Source organism: Hyperolius riggenbachi, chromosome 2 (assembly GCF_040937935.1).
Source record: "Hyperolius riggenbachi isolate aHypRig1 chromosome 2, aHypRig1.pri, whole genome shotgun sequence".
NCBI lineage: Eukaryota > Metazoa > Chordata > Amphibia > Anura > Hyperoliidae > Hyperolius > Hyperolius riggenbachi.
The window spans coordinates 228,798,247-228,818,194 of record NC_090647.1 but is presented as its reverse complement, the minus strand read 5'-3'; the positions used below and the strand labels follow the sequence as shown (position 1 = coordinate 228,818,194).

At 43.2% G+C, this 19,948-nt stretch overlaps 1 protein-coding gene across 3 annotated transcripts in view; it reads left to right on the top strand.

The window, feature by feature from the left end:
• Window positions 1-19,948, top strand: part of UXS1 (UDP-glucuronate decarboxylase 1) — a 120,963-nt gene that overhangs the window by 31,191 nt on the left and 69,824 nt on the right. For 2 of the 3 annotated variants that reach the window (XM_068265299.1, XM_068265297.1), the window contains exons 2-3: window positions 12,398-12,425; window positions 18,147-18,198. In XM_068265299.1, coding sequence (XP_068121400.1) covers window positions 12,398-12,425; window positions 18,147-18,198 — 80 coding nt within the window. The remainder of the gene's footprint in view (window positions 1-12,397; window positions 12,426-18,146; window positions 18,199-19,948) is intronic. The other variant, XM_068265298.1, reaches the window with a different exon arrangement.

Below are 19,948 nucleotides of genomic sequence, written 5' to 3'. Positions count from 1 at the left end.
GGATCAAACGCCTTGACAATGGTATCGCCTTTAACCACTTGAGGACCGTGGGCTTTAACCCGCCTTAAGGACCAGGCACTTTTTTTCCATTCAGACCACTGCAGCTTTCACGGTTTATTGCTCGCTCATACAACCTACCACCTAAATGAATTTTGGCTCCTTTTCTTGTCACTAATAAAGCTTTCTTTTGGTGCTTTTTTTTTTTATAATCATCAAAAAAGACATGAATTTTGTCAAAAAAAAATTTTCACTTTCTGTGCTGACATTTTTTAAATAGAGTAAAATGTCTGTATACATGCAGCGCGAAAAATGTGGACAAACATGTTTTTGATTTAAAAAACCCATTCAGTGTATATTTATTGGTTTGGGTAAAAGTTATAGCGTTTACAAACTATGGTGCAAAAAGTGAATTTTCCCATTTTCAAGCATCTATGACTTTTCTGACCCCCTGTCATGTTTCATGAGGGGCTAGAATTCCAGGATAGTATAAATACCCTCCAAATGACCCCATTTTGGAAAGAAGACATCCCAAAGTATTCACTGAGAGGCATGCTGAGTTCATAGAAGATATTATTTTTTGTCACAAGTAAGCGGAAAATGACACTTTGTGACAAAAAAAAGAAAGTTTCTATTTCTTCTAACTTGCGACAAAAAAAATATGAAATCTGCCACGGACTCAACATGCCCCTCTCTGAATACCTTGAAGTGTCTACTTTCCAAAATGGTGTCATTTGTGGGGTGTTTACTGTCCTGACATTTTGGGGGGTGCTAAATTGTAAGCACCCCTGTAAAGCCTAAAGGTGCTCATTGGACTTTGGACCCCTTAGCGCAGTTAGGCTGCAAAAAAGTGCCACATATGTGGTATCTCCGTACCCAGGAGAAGTAGTATGTGTTTTGGGGTGTATTTTTACACATAACCATGCTGGGTGGGAGAAATATCTCTGTAAATGACAATTTTTTTTTAAAAAAATTTTTTTACACACAATTGTCCATTTACAGAGATCTTTCTCCCACTCAGCATGGGTATGTGTAAAAATACACCCCAAAACACATTATACTACTTCTCCTGAGTACGAAGATACCACATATGTGGCACTTTTTTGCACCCTAACTGCGCTAAGGGGCCCAAAGTCCAATGAGTACCTTTAGGATTTCACAAGTCATTTTGCGACATTTGGTTTCAAGACTACTCCTCACGGTTTAGGGCCCCTAAAATGCCAGGGCAGTATAGGAACCCCACAAATTACCCCATTTTAGAAAGAAGACACCCCAAGGTATTCCGTTAGGAGTATGGTGAGTTCATAGAAGATTTTATTTTTTGTCACAAGTTAGCGGAAAATGACACTTTGTGAAAAAAAAACAATAAAAATCAATTTCCGCTAACTTGTGACAAAAAATAAAATCTTCTATGAACTCACCATACTCCTAACGGAATACCTTGGGGTGTCTTCTTTCTAAAATGGGGTCATTTGTGGGGTTCCTATACTGTCCTGGCATTTTAGGGGCCCTAAACCGTGAGGAGTAGTCTTGAAAACAAATTTCTCAAAATGACCTGTGAAATCCTTTTTGCATTTTTTCCCGACTCCAGGCACCCAAAATTGCCCGACTCCACGACTCCGACTCCGACTCCACAGCCCTGAAAAAATCAAAAGATTGTCATTTACAGAGGTATTTCTCCCACCCAGCATGGGTATGTGTAAAAATACACCCCAAAACACATTGTAGTACTTCTCCCGAGTACGGCAATACCACATGTGTGGCACTTCTTTGCACCCTAACTGCGCTAAGGGGCCCAGAGTCCAATGAGTACCTTTAGGTTTTACAGGGGTGCTCAAAATTTAGCCCACTTGCCAGGACAGTTAACAAACCCCACAAATGACCCCATTTTGGAAAGAATACACAACAAGGTATTCCATGAGGGTAATGGTGAGGTCATTGAACATTTTATTTTTTGTCACGAGTAAACGGAAAATGACACTTTGTTAAAAAAAAAATTTCTGCTAACTTGTGACAAAAACTAAAATCTTTTATGAACTCACCGTGCACCTCACATAATACTTTAGGGTGTCCTCTTTCCAAAATGGGGTCATTTGTGAAGTATGTCCTGGCATTTTAGGGTCTCTGCAATCATTACATGTATGGCCAGTATTAGGAGTTTCTGCTATACTCCTTATATTGGGTATACGGGTAATGCACTCTGGGCTGAAAGGAAAAATGAACGGCAAACATACCTTGCTCCACATCAATGGCAGATCTTCCTCCACATCAATGGCAGTGATAACCTCAGGAGAGAGACACCCCGTGCCACCCTGCACTCAGGGTGAGCCACCAACTTTTGTGACTGGGCCTCAGAACTTTAGTATACAGCATTATGCCTGTAGGATACAGCATTATGCCTGTAGGATACAGCAATATGCCTGCCAATAGAGATGACTCTGTGTGGCATTAAAGCATCATCATAGACCCAAAGTAAATCACATATAAACCGGGGGTGTCCACACTCAAGGGAAATTCAAACATGCCGTCTTATATCGCCAACCCAGGACAGATCAGCAATATCAAGCATGGAAACCGATCCTCCTTCTGACTTTTATGCTTACCTGTTTGGTTTTCAAGCTTACCTCTCCTCTCCCTGGGACAATGTACGAAAGACCACTGAGTGTGTGCCTACTCCTGTGTCTGGAGTTCCCTAGGTTCTAATAGTGTACCTGCTCGTGGTACCTCTCGAAGCACTCCCCTATGCATAGGCCAGGCTAGTCAGGACATTTGTGACAATAAAAACTGGTGTCATTCCTTCTTCTAGCACTGCTGCAGACACGACAAAGTTTTCTTCGGATGCGTTGACCTGGGGCACACGGAATCTGATAGGCGTAATGCCTTCCATGCAGTTGGCTAGTTGCATCTGGAGGAGGGGGGGGGGGGGCTGGCACCTCCTGGATACAGGATGTCCAGAATGATCTGTTCCTGAAATTGAAGGAAAGATCCAGTTCTCCAAGCCTTACTGTAGAGAACAAAGCTGTTGTAAACTGCCAATTGTATCAGATAAAAAGACACTTTCTTATTCCAGCGTCTTGTTTTCCGGGAAACTAAATAGGGCGCTAACCTCTGGTCATTGAAGTCCACCCCTCCCATGTTGACATTATATTCGTGGACGACAAGGGGCTTTTCAATGACCGCAGTTGCCCGTTGAATTTGGACTGTCGGGTCTGTGTGAATGGTGGACAAAGTAAACGTCCCTCTTGTCCCTCCATTTCACCGCGAGCTGGTCGTCAGTACGCAAGGCGGCCCTCTGCCCCCGTTCAAGTCTGGTGGTATCGAGCCGTTGGGGGAAGCCCTGGCGACTAGGCCGCGCAGTGCCACTGCATCGGATTCCTTCTAACTTTAAGTGCTGAAAGAGGGCCACACTTGTGTAATAATTGTCCACAAAAAGATGGTACCCCTTCTGGAACAAGGGTGACACCAAATCCCACACAACCTTTCCACTGCTCTCCAGGTAGTCAGGGCCACCGACCGGCTCCAATTTTGAGTCTTTTCCCTCATAGACCCTAAAACGACATGTATAGCCTGTGGCCCTTTCACAGAGCTTATACAGTTTCACCCCATACCGGGCGCGCTTGCTTGGGATGTACTGTTTGATGCCAAGGCGCCCGGTAAAGCGTAAGAGGGACTCGTCTACGCAGATGTTCTGTTCAGGGATATAAGCATCTGCAAATGTTGATGACAGGTGGTCTATGAGGGGCCGAATTTTGTGGAGCCGGTCATAAGCAGGGTGGCCCTTTTCATGACAGGTTTCGTCGTCGTTGAAGTGCAGGAAGCGCAGGATGGACTCAAATCGTGTCCTGGACATGGCAGCAGGGTACAAGGGAACATGATGTACTGGGTTCGTAGACCAATACGACCGCAATACATTCTGTTTCATTAGTCCCAAGTGAAGGATAAGGGCCAAAAAGATTTTAATGTCGGAAACTTTGACTGGTTTCCACCGGAAAGGCTGGGCATAGGTGCTCTCCGGGTGCTCGGTGATGAATTTTGTGGCTTTACGGTTGGTCTCAACCACAATTAAGTCCAAGAGAACCTGGGTGATGAACAGCTGCAAAAAGTCTAGGGCCGTTCCTAGATGAGCTGTCGCCACCTGGACTCCAGACTGGGCGGTGAAAGGGGGCACTACGGGTGCGGCGGAATCAGGGGATTGCCAATATGGATGTGCCAGCACCTCTGGGAGTCTATGGGTACTACGGGCCCGTCTTCTTCTTGGTGGCTGTGACGGGGGTACTACTGCACTTGCCACCGTACCAGTTTCAACTTCCATGCTGGCGCTCACCACTTCACCAGGGTCTACAGAAGTACTGGTACCAAGTCCAGAAGATGCTGCGCTGCTGGTGCCTGCCTCAGCGCTAGCACCACCCTGCTGCCCTTGAGGCGGATCCTGCGGTCTAACGACATGGGGTCTGGTACGCCTGGCTCTAGCCGGGACCAAAGCCTCGTCCTCACTTTCGGTCAGGGAACCACTGCTTTCCACAGGTTCAAATTCGGACCCGGATGATTCGTCGGGTGAGTCTTCCCAAAAGATCTCATCCGACTGGTCCATGTACCTGTATACCTCCTCATCGGAAATCCCCCTTCTTGCCATTGTGGATTGCTAAATTTATGGGGTTTTCCTCCGAGACTACCCAGAAAAAAAGAGCACCTACCTAGCAAAAGGGAGTATTTGAGAGGTCTTGGGGCTGGTGGGAAGTGGGGTCTCAGAGGCAATCAAACAATCACGGGACAATCAACTACAATTACAGCACAATCGACTCCAATCACAGCACAAGCAAATCTGATGCACTCGGAAGGTGGTGGTTGGAGGGGGGGGGGGGGTTGGGTGTGGCGGGAAGTGGGGTTTCAGAGGCAATCAAACAATCTCGGGACAATCGAAGCCGATCACAGGACAATCAAATACAATTACAGCACAATCGAATCCAATCACAGCACAAGCAAATCTGATGCACTCGGAAGGTGGTGGGGGGGAGGGTGGGGTTGGGTGTGGCGGGAAGTGGGGTCTCAGAGGCAATCAAACAATCACGGGACAATCGAAGCCGATCATGGGACAATCAAATACAATTACAGCACAATCGAATCCAATCACAGCACAAGCAAATCTGATGCACTCGGAAGGTGGTGGGGGGGGGAGGGTGGGGTTGGGTGTGGCGGGAAGTGGGGTCTCAGAGGCAATCAATCACGGGACATTCGAAGCAGATCACGGGACAATCGAATACAATCGCAGCACAATCGAATACAATCACAGCACAGTCAAATACAATGCACTCGGACGGTGATTGGGAGGGGGGGGGGGGTATCTGAGGGCGTTTTGAGGGGGTGGGGGTTGATCAGGAGCCCGCACGGGGCAGACTGAGTCCTGATCTGATGAGAGGCAGACACAGGGGGTTACTGATCGCAGATCAGTTAGTGAGTGCTGGGGAGGACAGATGTAAACAAAGAGCAGGGGATGTAATCAGGAGGGGGGTATGAGGGCAATCGAGGGTCTGGGCAGGTGATCGGTTGCCCCCGCTGGACAGTTAGGGTCTGCTCTGATGGGTGGGGGTGCTGAGGGGTGATGGACAGGTGATAGACAGGTGATCAGGGGGTAAGGTAGCTGTATACAGATGTATACAGGGGGGTAGTCTGGGATGGGGTCTGGGGGTGATCTAAAGGTAGGGGAGGGGGATCAGGGGTGACTAGGAGGCAGTTAGGGACCTAAACTAAGGGACAGCGTCAATAGTTAGTGGCGGGGGGGGGGGTTTATAGGGGTGCAAGGGTGCTGGCAGGGGTCTGCTGGGGTGATTAGGGGGGGGGGGATATGAAGGCTGGGGTGGGAGATCAGGGGGGCTAGGCACAAAAATCAGCAGTGTGGAGTGTCACTTACAAAATGCTTCCTCCTCGCTGGTGGTCTCTGGAACAATGAGACCACGAGGCGAGGAGGAAGCATGTATAAGGCACTTTGTTTACCTAACAAAGTGCCTTATACTCCCTGATTGGCTACATTTACAGATTCCTCCGCTCGCCGGCGCTGCTAAGTGGCCGGCGAGCGGAGACTAAATGCCGGCCTTCCGATTACCGGCGGAGGATCGTGTCATGGATGACGCGATCGCTCCGCGCATGCCCCTACAAGGACCGCCGCGATTTGTCAATACGGCGGTTCTTGCGGGGTCCACTTCCCGGCCGCCAATTGTCTATACGGCGGTCGGGAAGTGGTTAAGAAACTTGTCTACACTCACAGGGAACGGCTACAACAATTCCATTTAGTGTGCGATAAATGGATTGATCGATAATGTGCCGGTTGCTGAGCGCACTGTTCTTTGGTGCGTTCTGCACTGGTCTCTCTATACTTCTGTGCCCCCTTCTTAATATTCTTAATTGTTGAATACCAGACCACGTAATTAATAATGGAGGCACACTCTATATTTGTGTTAAATACCCCACCAATATTTACTCCTGTATGATATTATATGAAGGATCTCTGACACTAATGTTCAATGTCTCTTATATTTACTTAGCTATTTATTGCACTGTACAGTTGTTTTGTAACCCCTGACATGTTATCCTTTTCATGCTGTTTTGCTCAATGTAGTGCCTGTGTACACTTTTCTACTGCTTTTTCAAATAAACTCGTTTTGGTTAAAAAAACAAAAGAATTGTTTGGTACTAGGACCCTTCCTGACTTTCTAAATCAGATTAGCAGACTGTTTGACTGAAGGACAGAGAACTTCCAGAATCGGGTGATATCCCATGTATCACATTCTTAGAACAATCCATGTGAACCAATCCATATTTTTATACGTTATGTCTAGTGTTGAATCTACACTTGTGGATATTATGCCAGCATAAATTAAATACATTAGTTGATATTCTGTTTGGGGAGGGGAAAAAGTTTGCAACCCTCTGCTAAATTTTTATTTTTACAAATCTATTTTGCCAAAATAGTTTTTCATTATTCTCTCAAAGTTGGCCTATATTCAACCCTGGCAAGTGTTGCGCGCCCCCCTCCCCCTCCAAGATGGATGAAAATCTCATTCTAACCTGACTTCAAAAGGTGACTATAGACGTGATACTTTCTTACATACATCATGTAGACCAAACCACCTAAGGCAGGCCCATCCTTTGCTGACTAGTCTTTAGACATTACTGGGCAGAAACGGTACAAAATCTGTTGAAATGGGATCTATTGGACCAGTTCCACTAATGGAGTTCTCCATTCAGTGTCAAGTGACATTGCCATAGATCCACAACCCTAAAGCTATACATATACATATATTTGTTGGCTGTAATAATGTTTCGTAAACATATGATTTGGAAATCCTCAATCAATCAAGTGCTCCCAATTGGTTTTGACAGCCTTGTTAGTGATCCATAGTGTTGGATATGCGAACAACCAATGCCTGTTAGTCTGTTGTAGTCTCTGCAGTATATATATCTCTACTTCTCTCTTTTCTGGCTTTGCATGAGTGCAGAGGCAAGTAGGCGACGTTTGACATACTGGTACATAGAAAATAAACTGGGGGCGCTGCCTGGCACACATCATAAGGCTGTGTTCACAGTTGTGTGGTGTGGTGCAGCGTAACGGTCGCATTGTAACACGGCTTGCCACACTGCCACACTCCATCTGTGCAATGTTCACAGCGCAGTGCGGTATCCCAACCACTCTATGCCGTGCATTACAGCAAAATACAGTAAGAGTAAAGCATACCTTTCATTAACTGTATATTTCACTGCATGCTATGCAACATGCATATAACTTTACCACCCAATGTGAACATACCCTAAAGCATTGATGGCTAACCTTGGCACTCCAGCTGTGACGAAACTACAAATCCCATCATGCCTCTGCCTCCTCGAGTTATGCTTAGAGCTGTCAGACTATTGCAATGCTTCATGGGACTTTTAGTTCCACCACAGCTGGAGGGCCAAGGTTAGCCATCACTGCCCTAAGGCCTCCTTTCCTCTATATGCTGAAGAACTGATGCTTTTTAACTTTCCATAGCAGTGCCTTGTGAAAAAGCTTAGTTAAAACGCATATAGTGGGAACTAAGCCATAGAAAAACATGGGCATTACTAATCAGTTGTCCTTTCAGTTATAACTTTGCGCAACTGATTAAAGAGGAACTTCAGCCTAAACAAACATACTGTAATTAAGTTACATTAGCTATGGTAATTAAAATAGATGGGGTTGGTAAGAGATTATATTACCTGTTTTAAACTAACAGGCAAAGGTTTGTGATTTCATGAGGGCAGCCATCTTTTTGGTTGGTTGAAAGGAGGTGACAGGGAGCATGAGACACAGTTCCAAGTGTCCTGATCACCCCTCCCAGTTGCTAGGCAACGAGATCATCAGAGATCCCATCATGCTTTGCACAGCATCAGGAGAAAAATGCCCAGGCATTTTTCTTTGATGGGGAGGAGCTTAGCTTCTAAGCAGCTAAAAAATTAGGCTTGGGTATGAAAAACAGTCTGTGTTCTCCCCAGAATTTTTTTTCTAGCCGGGGTGGCATGAAATAGTAGCCGGGTGGCATGAAATAGTAGCCGGGTAGCATGAAAAAGTAGCTGAGTGGGGCAATATGAGAAATGCAGGGCCGGTACTTCTGTGCGCAACCCTGCTTATAGTATAGGAGGAGGTGAGCCAATGGCAGCCGGGTGCTCACCAAAACTAGCCGAGTGGAGCACCTGGCTAAAAGAGCCTGGGGAGAACACTGAAAGTTCTGCTGTGAAACTGTTAAACACTAAGGGCCTGTTCACACTGCACGCGTTTCCAGCCGCGTTTTGGAAACCCGTGCAGGTGGCCAAAACGCACGACATCAGACATTGCATAGAGTGCAATGTCTGATGTTCACACAGCATGCGTTCCGGACCTGTGCGGTCCGGGAACGCATGCTGCACGCAGATTTTACAAAAACGCGCGGCTGTCCCATTCACTTTTCAGTGATGGGATCAGCCACGCAACGCATACGAACGCGGCCATGCGTGCGTTCGTACGCGTTGCGGTCCGCATGCGTTGCGGTCCGCATTTTGTAGTCTGAACGGGCCCTAAGCCTTTTCAGTGCTGCTGAGTAGATTTTTAGTCTGGAGGTTCACTTTTTAAGTGTAAAAGGGTCCTTTTACACATTTTATCATTTGCCATCAGTTGTAACTGAAACTACAACTGATGTGCAGTCCAGTGTACATGTTTCCCTATGGCCTCTTTCACACTATAAGCTGAAAAGCTTTTTCACAATGCATTGCTGTTGAGGAAAAAAAACATTAAAACGCAATGCAACGCATTAAGTGTAAAAGGGCCCTTAGTGTACATAACTTAATCTGACTGGTTAATAGGTTGCATTTTAATATTTAAGATTCCCATTAACTGTACAGCATTTTCCTCAGATGCAATCATTTCTATCAAATTAGTGGGGTCGTAAGTACTGTAATCTGAAGGTAATTGATCCCATAAATGGTTTGATTAGGGCACTTTCGTCAGATACGATCGTAAAGCTCAACATTCAGATTGTCTAAATTCTATATTCTTACCCACCATAGGATACTTCAAAGTTAATTTCCTCCACATACTGCGTGGTTTTCTGTACAATTCGATTGTAAAAATCTGACCAGATGATCACATCTAAGGAAAATCTTGTTCTTTTAATGGGCACCTAAACCATGTTGGCTTAAGGAAATCTAGAAAAACCTATTCATTAGCTATGAAAAGTTATTTAAAAAGTAGGTTATGGGTACAGGGAGGCAGATTATGTTTCGGTCATCTCACTGGCTTCTAATTTTGAACCAGGCTGATAGCTGACCTTGTAAACATTTTGTTAGAACTGCACACCTGCTGCATGTTTATTTTTATTTGTCCTGCAGTGCCCTGAGGTTATGGTTTTGCTGTAAAGTAAATATAAGGTGCAGATCTGTAGCATTACATACTGTTAACTAGAATTGCTTCTGTGAAACAGGACTTTGGCAGGTCTCGGCAAAGTAGACAGATCAGTCATAATAGCTTCATTCCACTCCACCCAGAAGTCAATGTATGATGGGGTCTGCACTCCCAAGTGCAGCCAGAACAGAACAGGTGCCTCCTCTCTTATTGTAGCGCTTGCTCAACTTCACTGGAGCCACATTTTAGGCAACCAGTGCTAGTTTGCATAGTTTCAGATTATGTAACTGTATGCTTAGGTGTTTTTTTTTTATTATTATTATTTTGCATGTTTTTCAAATACTGGTTTTTTTTTTTTTTTGGGGGGGGGGGGGGGTTTGTTAAACTAAAATTTTAAAATGGTTTTGCATTTTAATGTGTTTCTATGCAACAGTATAAAATATTTTGGAATAAATCTGATCAATCTGCTGTAGGAGTGACCAATATTGGTGCAAATTTTTCTGAGTTAATGCTGTTTAATGTAAAAAAATGTTATGCAAATATATGCAGCTTGAAAATGGACCAATAGGTTTAAACCTGGTTGGGAGTTGATGGACCATTTTCAAGCTGCATATATTTGCATAAAAAAATTACATACTGTAAATCTGTATGAACTCTGAAATATTTGCATATCATCGATTCCTAATTTTTTGCCATAAATAAAAAAATGGCCAGGAGTTGGAAGAAAAAAAGTTTGGATTTTAAGGGTTGGCTGTCAATTTAAGTTGACTCGCCCTCAATGAGTTACAGATGTCTGAAATATAAAGAAGCACACTTTCACCAAGCCAGTTGGAATCAATAAAAAAATGTTATTTGTTTTTTTTCATAATTGTACTGTTTATTTGTATGCCACACTAAACAAGTCGAGAGCTGTCTCAGGAGGTGAACATAAAATTATAATAAACAATGTACTATGTCACATCCATCTCCAAAGACCTTCGTGTCCACCATGCACAGTAATCGAGGTTTGAAGTCCATCGTATTTTAGTCTACCTATATTTATCAATCTTGCAGCTAACAATTGTTTAGTAGTGAAAAAACCTTGGTAAAGGTGCCCATACACTAACACGATTTCCTGACGATAGACAGCAGATTCGATCACTGTGATCAAATCTGCTGTGAAATCTATAACGCAGACTGATTTCCATCAGAGTCCCGGGTCGGGAGCGGTCGTTGGCGGTGTTCGATATGGCAACATCCAAGGCAGAAATACATCACCCGGCCGGAGCGGGTCCCTGCAATCTCTCGCTTCTTCTGGCGTCTTCTCTTCACTTACTGTCAGTGTCCCGTCCTGTGAGAAAGTGAAGTCCAAACAGTAGAGGGCGGGCTACTTTTGAACTTTCTGCTTGTGACAGGACAGGACACTGACAGGAAGTGAAGCGGAGATGGAGTGCTCTGGAAGAGTTGAGACTGCTGGTGCCCAGGGACTCGCGCCGGCAGAAAGGTAATGTATTGTGGCTGGCCAGGGGAGCAGGGGCACGAGGCAGGCGGCAACGGCAGTTCCACAGGTTGTGAATCGATTTTATGCTGAAATCTGTTTGCATTGTATGATTAGATTCCTCTCTGATCAGATTCGATTAGAGAGGGATCTATCTGTTGGTCGATCTGGCGGCAATCAACCAGTGTATTGCAGTCTTAAGTCACCAGAAAGATTCAAGCTGACCTTCAAACACAGGATGCAAGCAATTCAGCTCACACCATGCATTTCCAACACAATCAAAGGTGAGCCAATGGCACGATATGCCAACAGGATGCAGAATGTTCACTTCTAGCTGGTCATGTGCTTTTATTTCAGTTAACATTTTATAGCTCCTCATTCCGAAGGCAGGGTTCACATTTGACAGTGTGGAAAGGTACAAGGTGACACGAGAAAGACATATGTTCTGTATAGTGCCAAGCACACAAATAACTAGGCTACGTTCCTTTTTTTTTTAAAGAGTTAAACATCAGGTCTGCAAGTGACAGTTTCTGTACGGGTTGCACTCCTTAGGAAAAGGAAAGAGACAGATCTCTACCGTGGTAGGACCACGGATGCTCTGCCTCCGCCCCTCAGACAGGTGACGTGTGGGGGTATTAGATGCACTATTTGGGTAAAAGAGGCGCCCTGGTATACGGTAAAAGTGTTTAAAAACAGTTTAAAAGCGAAAAGGTAATGAGGTAGCTTACCTCAATGATGACAATCTTTGTAACAACAAAATATTTTATTAGTGATAGCACTAATAAGCTACCTCTTTACCTTTTCGCTTTTAAACTGTTTTTAAACTTTTACAGTATACCAGGGCGCCTCTTTTACCCAAATAGTACCCTATTTGAATGTGTGATCCCTGTCTATGTATCATACTGCTGTCTATGCAAATTACACTGCATGTAAAGGATGTACCGTAATCCCTTGTTCAATAAAATTTAAACTCCATTGCTATATACCAGAAACCTGTCCTATGTTGACTTTTTTTTTCCCTCTTTTTTTTCTTCCAGCTGTTTGGGGAAACTTTGTAAATATGAGGTAATTATGTCAGAATATTTTTATTGTATTAATATAATTTTCTTTTATAAATGATCTGTTGGTACTAGCAGTAAATCACTAACCATATACAACAAATATATAATCAATAACTAATCCTGCAGTTCTTTGAGTGGGTGCATGGCCTGATCCTCCAGTTTAGCAGGTTTTGGGTTTTGTGGGCACAGTGTCTGCTTGGTAGTCTGAAGGTTATTGAGCTTTCTATTCTAAATATGCCTCACATTTTTGTTTTTAAATTACCGCTTTTTTTTAATTTTTTTTTTTTTTTTGTAATCAAGATTTTGTTTTACTTATAAACACTGTTCAAGCCCAGTTCATAAAGCAAACTGCATCTCCTAAGGGCTCTTTCACATTAGGGCAGATTTTCTGCGTTTCAACGCAAAGGGTAAAGTTTGCGTTACCCAAGGTGAAATGAAAGTCCATAGACTTTCATTTTAGCTTTCACATGTAACGCAGCCTTTTTGTGCATTGCGTTACACTGCACCCAGGCGCAGTTTTTCGGCCAACGCTAGCTTTATGCGTTACAATGTTAGTCAATGTAAAACGCACACTATGCGCGTTTTTAATCCGTTAACGCAGGCAATCAGTCCCAGAATGCAACAGAGGAACAATGTAGAAAGTTGAAAACTAAAAGAAAAAAAAATTACCTGAGTTTTTCTATGTGCAGTAACGCATTGAAAACGGATTAAAAACGCACACTCACTGCAGTGCAACGCATATCAAAACGCAGTAAAAGGCATACAACAAAACGTATGCTTTGAGCGTTCTCCAACGCAAGCTCTGATGTGAAAGAGCCCTAAGAATCAGTATGCCAAGTGTTTTTTATTTATTTATTTTTTTTATATATAGTGCCAACCTATTCCGCAGCGCTTTACAAAGCACAAAAAGAGGGAACATAGATACACTAAAAAATGTACAGCAGAGTTCCAAGCAGCACAAATATTGTGACAAAAACCATAAACATTGGGAGGAGGACCCTGCCCTTGCGAGCTTACAATCTAATGGGTTGTGGGGGACACTAGGTAAGGGGGTGAAGGATGGATGAGGCAGTGATTCTTTGCTTCTGATTACATTGTGTCAGATAAGTAAATAAGGGCTATAGAATGTTATTAGCTTGTCTGAAAAGGGATGTTTTTTTAAGAGTGCGTTTGAAGATGTCCAGGTTTGGAGCATGACGTACAGGCTGTGGAAGAGCGTTCCAGATAAGAGATGATGCTCGTGTAAAGTCCTGGATGCGAGCATGAGAGGAGGTGATCAGCTTAGAGGCCAGGAGAATTTCTTGGGAGGAGCGGAGGTTGCAGGAGGGACATCTGGTATCTGATGTTGTGGGCATTTCCAGGGGTTTACAGGGTTCTGCTTTAGTGATTGATGTATTTTTCTCCAGATTGCAGTGCAATGTATTTAATTCAGAAACGCATGCATTGTGCAGGAACAAGCTAGCTGTTGTGCAATTAAAAATGGCGGTTAAAAAAAAACAAGGGAAAAGGTACCTAGAATTAGGTAATAAAACTGTTAAAGGATAGGAAGGCTGCCATATTTCCTTTTTAAACCATACTAGTTGCCTGGCTCATCTGTCTCTAATACTTTTAGCCATAGACCCTAAACAAACATACAGAACAGATGTCTGACTAGATTAGCTGCATGCTTTTATTCAGTTGTGTGATTCAGAAACTACTGCAGCCATATAGATCACCAGGACTGCCAGGCCGCTGGCATTTAAAAGGAAATACAAATGGCAGCCTCCATATCCCTCAGTTCAGGTGCCCTAAATTGATTAGGAAAACTTATTTTAAAGGAAACCAGAGACGTAATAAACTAAGTTTTTTTTGTTTTGTTTTGTTTTTGTTTGTTTTTATACATACCTGTGGCTTCCTCCAGCCCCCTCTACACCGATCGTTCCCGCACCGACGTCCTCAGCCTTCTCTGTTGCCTGTACCAGGTCCCATAACTTCTGCCAGTTCAGGCAAGGGCAAACTCAGCCCTCCAGCTGTTATGGAACTACAAGTCCCACAATGCATTTGCCTTTGAGTCATGGCTGAGGCTGTCAGACTCCTGCAATGCATTGTGGGACCTTAACAGCTGGAGGGCCAAGTTTGCCCATGCCTGTGCCAGTTGGATGCAAGAGAAGTGTACTCTATGTATCTCTCCGGCGGCTAAGGACATCTGCATGGGAGCGATCTGTGCGCATGGGCCTGGAGGAAGCCCCAGCTATGTATTAAACTTTTAGTTTATTACATCTCTGGTACACTTTAAGATTGTATTATTGTACCACCTCAACCAACAGTTACCCTTAATATTAGACTAATACGGAATATTTTTTTCTCATGTTATTTAAGGAGTCTGGGCAGGAAACTGGAAGTCTCCTGTAAAGAGCTAAGAAGACAGTCTTTGCCACAATTTTAATAGCTTATCTAAAATCATGGTGAAATCCAGCTGCACATTCTTTTGTGTTCAATAGATTTGCATGCTTTTCCACAATCGGCTATACCATTTGTCTAAAATTCCTAATGTGTTTAGGATATGGGCATTCAAGACAATGGGCACAAATTACAATTTTGAATTCAGTCCTTACCATATCTGATCAAATTGTGATCAAGATACCAAACACAAATGTACTAAATCTTTTCAAAAGGGATTTAAAATATTTCCCTCTATTTTAATTGTTCCTGTGTTGGACACCAAAACCGATATAAATTCTACTTTGAGACTGAAGTTTTTATCATTTATCTCATTAATAAAAATGATCTTCTAATCTGCAGTATAAGTGTGTTAATGCTTTATTTGGAGGGTATGGCGTTCCTTCAGAAGACTTCTCAGCAAACAGGGCATTGTCATATACCGTATTATCTATAGTCAGACGTTTCACTGTAGTTCCTCCTCTGATGCTGCTATCTGCATCCTCACAAAGGCAATAAAAACAGCTCGTGCCACTATTGCATTTGAGCAAAAAAATGGTCTACAGGAAAAGACCTCTTGTATAAATCTGAAAAGTAGCCTTTAACAGACGCACTAAAATAGAGTAAAAACGAAATCCATTTAAAATGGGCGGTAGTGGGGGGCTTACCTCCCCAGTAAATAAACAGACTGTGTTGATTTAAGTTCAACAATAATACCATTTATTCAAGTACTCCGCAATGCAATGTGTTTCACAGGTTTTATCCCGCTCCATCAGGCAATCAAGGGAGCAAAAACTAGAACAAAAGCAGGGACAATTGACTAAGCACCTGTACATAGTTTTATCATTGGCTAGGTAAAATATACATAATTAGGAAACTGATATTGATAAATGCACATTAAAAGTTGTATATGGCTTGTATGTATCCCTGAGGTTTATAGAGCCTTATAAGGTGTGTGTGGTGGATCATAAGTTGAACAGTAAGTGCTTGGCAGTGATGAGTGAAAATGCAATATTCTTTTCACATTAAAGGACAACTGAAGCTAGAGGAGTATGGAGGTTGCCAGATTTTACTTTTAAGCAATACCAGTCCACTGACTATCCTTCTGATCCTCTGCCTCTAATACTTTTAGTCATATACCCTGAACAAGCATTTGCAGATCAGGCGTTTTTGACATTGTCAGATCTGACTAGATTAGCTGCATGCTTGTTTCTTGTGTTATTCAAACACTACTGTAGCCAAATAGACCTGCAGAGCTGCCAGGCAACTGGTATTGTTTAATGCTAATGGGATCTTCTCCTTACCTAAGGAGAGGGAATGCTTTGGGTCCTAATGAGCCTTCCCTCTCTTCCCCCGATGCTCTTTCAGACAGCAGCTCCTCCATTCAAATCCCCGCTGCGGGGGACTTCGGAAGTCTTTAGGGGCCAAGTCCTCCCGAAGACAGACGGCTCCATACTGCGCACGCACGAGAGCGTGAGAGAGGACACTCGCATGTGCGCTGTGTGGAGTGGCTCGTCTTCGAGATGACTTTCAAGTCATCTTCGCCTGGCGGAAGGAGCAGTATTTGACCAAATTAGTCAAATACTGCTCCCTAGGACAGTGTTGCAAAAAATGCCATTGAAAATTTTTGTTATATTTTGCATTTTTGTTTTTCACACTTTTTGCAGATGTTTGCGGTAAGAAAAATATAGATTTTTCGCGATATCATTTTCTGCATTGCCACGCTTCGTACGTGGTATAAAATATAGACTTTGCATTTTTGATGTAAAAATATAATTATTTTTTTTGCATTTTCATGGAAAACATGAAAATCTCTCGCGAAAATGTCTCAAATAGAAAATTTGCAGGCAACACTGGTCCTTAGGAGTGAAACCGCATAAGTAGTTGTAAACATAATAGATTGTACACTATACATAATAGCAAGCCCGGATTTACCTCACAGGAGCCTATAGGCCTGTCCTGGCACCCTAGACTTTGCTGTCCATAAACTTAGAAACCCCTGCCAAACCGAAACGCAAGTGTGCTGGCTGACCCAGCTGTTGCTTCTCCGTAACTTCCTTTGCCCATCATAGGTAGCTACAGGTAGTCAGTGGTACCCCAGTATTAAGTTGCCCCTCACTGAAAGGAGATCTCATCAGTGGAAGGCAGAGAGTCGGGTGAGTAACTAATTTACACTCCACTCAGGACTCTGCATAGTGCCTCCCTTGAGGAGCAGAGTGAACCGCCTTTCTATCATCGGGTGCCTGTAGGCAGGTGCCTACAGTGCCTTATGGTAAATCCAGCCCTGTATAATAGAATAAACAATATATAATATACAATACAGTATCATAAAAATAATATAAGATGTAAAATAAAGTGAAAATCTGTATGTGTCCTGAAAGTGTCTACTTTAACCTCCTGCCGACCCCTCCACGCCAATTGGCGTGAACGTGGCGACAGCCCCAGCACCACTCCTGGGGCCATTGGCATGAATGGCTGGGAATGTGGTTGGCAGGAGACCGCGCGCATCTCCGCATGGATGACGGAGCTCCACTCCGCCTTCAGTCTCCCAGTGGCGATCGCCGCTCGGAGACTGTTAGACGTCGAAATCGCCGTGTAATAATCCTGTACAGCGCTGCGATCTAAGGCAGCGCTGTACTGGGGACAGCCGTGTGACACGGCTGTCCCATCTATAGGAAGGGTGATTTGATGGTGTGGGGAGGGAGGGGGGAATAAAATAAATAAGCAAATAAATTAAATACAATAAATATTTATAAAAAAACAAACCGCTGGTGAGCAATCAGACCCCACTAACGGAGAGCTCTCTTGGTGGGGAGAAAGGGGGGGGGGGGGGAATCACTTGTGTGCTGAGTTATGCTGCTCTGCAGTGAGGCCTTAAAGCTGCAGTGGCTGAATAGTAAAAAAAAATGGCCTGGTCATTAGGGGGGTTTAAAACTGCGGTCCTTAAGTCGTTAATCTAATATATTTGTGCAACCCTTATTTTTATGAATTTCATTAAGTATATATGAATAGTATCTCCATAGTGAACTGAAGGCAAGGAGCCATTCTTCACAATTTAAAGCAGAACTCTAGAAAATTCACGTTTCATTTCTACATACAGCAGATTGGAACTTTTTCATCCTCCACAGACAATTATTTTTTTTTTTTTCTTCTTCTTTCTTTCTTTTATTGTAGTTAGTCTGTTCTGTCGCCTTACCACAGCTTTGTGATGGATGAGACAGCAGACAGGAAATGTTAGCTGTAGAGTGAGAATAGTTATTTATTACTTCACCGATACTTATCCTTCCTTGTTCTTATTTCCTCTCAGCAGGTCACTCCAAGAGAACGGAGAGCAGAAAATTGAGAACAGAATAGAGGAGGTTTGTTATAGTGGTTTTTTATTTTTTTCCCATAATTGTAATCCTTTCAAAGTTGTGTGTTTTGTTTTTGTTTTTGTTTTGTTTTATGCACAATGTAAGCTTAGTTTAAAATCCTCCTTATAATTTATGGTATCGCCTGATCAGACACGCATACCATTAGGCTTTATCCACTTTGGTGTTTTTCCCGTTGGTGGTGGCAGGGCCATGACTTGCAATTATGAGAGAATCACATGGAGGTGTCTCCAGCTTCCTACCACTGCTCTGAGCAAAGCAGCCAGGGAGACTGCTGCCCTGAAATCTGCCTTACTTAAATCTTACCCTGTGGACACCAGAATTCCCTGCACTTTCTGTTGTCCTGTGTATTGCATTTGGTTGCAACAACTTCTTAAAGGGCACATGAAGTGACAGGGAGAGTTCCTTTTGAATAATACAAATTGCCTGGCTGTCCTACTGATCCTCTGCTACTAATACTTTTACTCATATACCCTGAACATGATTGGCCAATTTTGCCGCCTCCATGTATTATTAGAGCTTACCTACACAATCTGTTCATAGTATTCAAAATCTGTTAGCCTTCATGATACATGGAAGTGGTAATATTGGCCAATCAAAATTAGATGTGTGCACATGCTCTTAGGCCGGTTTTACACTCTAACTGGCGTTCTGAGTGCTGCACCTCAACACTAAACCTAGCCTTCGTAGATTACTGCAGTAATCCCTCTTCTGGCTGCAAGCCAAGCAGGAAGTGAGCTCTCTAGCACTTCATGTGGCTGAGATTAGAACTCGCTGAAGTATATTGAAAAAATACTCTTCTGCGCAACACAAACGCAAAACAGGTTGATGCCGATAACGCGCTGTTGTCGTCGTGGTAAATTCATTACTACTGGCTGTGGTAGGCCTTCTAGGCCCCATAGGTTTTCATTACTATAGTGTTACCCTGCGGTAAAAAAGGGTAATGCAACACAATGAAAATGGGCCAGTGTGAAAGGGGCCTTAAGAGACAGTCAGTTTGTTTGTTTTTTGGATGGGGCAAGAAAGAGTTGAAACATCTGTTTAGGATGGTCTTTCTCCCTTCCCATATGGAGAAATTTCTTCACACTTCCTGTAATATCACCCGGGTTTACAATGTGTTGGGAATCTCTCCAATGGGAATACAGGCAGTAGTTAAAAAATTTTAACAAAGGTGTAGCCCTCCTTGGCCCTGTCGAACTTAAATGGATACATGTGGGTTCTAATGGAAGCTTGCCTTGTTTAATAAGCTGAAGGAGACCTTACACTACCTAACAAAATGTTGTTTCACTGTTTACAAATAAGACCTGCAATGAATGCGCAGTTTCCTCAGCCATTCACCCTCATGAGAGTAAAATAAAGCAGAGCAACATGGAGCTGATTTAATGTTTGGCAGAACAAGTATAATGCTTGATTTGTTACCAGTATGTCTTCTGAAGACATTCCTGTAAATTAAATTTAGTAAATCTTTTTAAATATGCCTACCATAAATAATGTGGAGCCTGAGGATAATCTTAAATAGTGCTTTTATATTTTGTCACTTTTTTATGAATAAATAAATTGAACCACTGAGATTGACAAAGCTGAAGGGACAGTCAAACCTTTTACTGGAAAGTGTATGTCTGCCGGGGTATTGCTGCAAACTGGGACTGCATATGCTGCACATTAACAAATCTTGGAGGAAAAACGGTGTACAGTTTCATGTTAATTATATACAGACTGGAGGATTGCCAGAGTAATC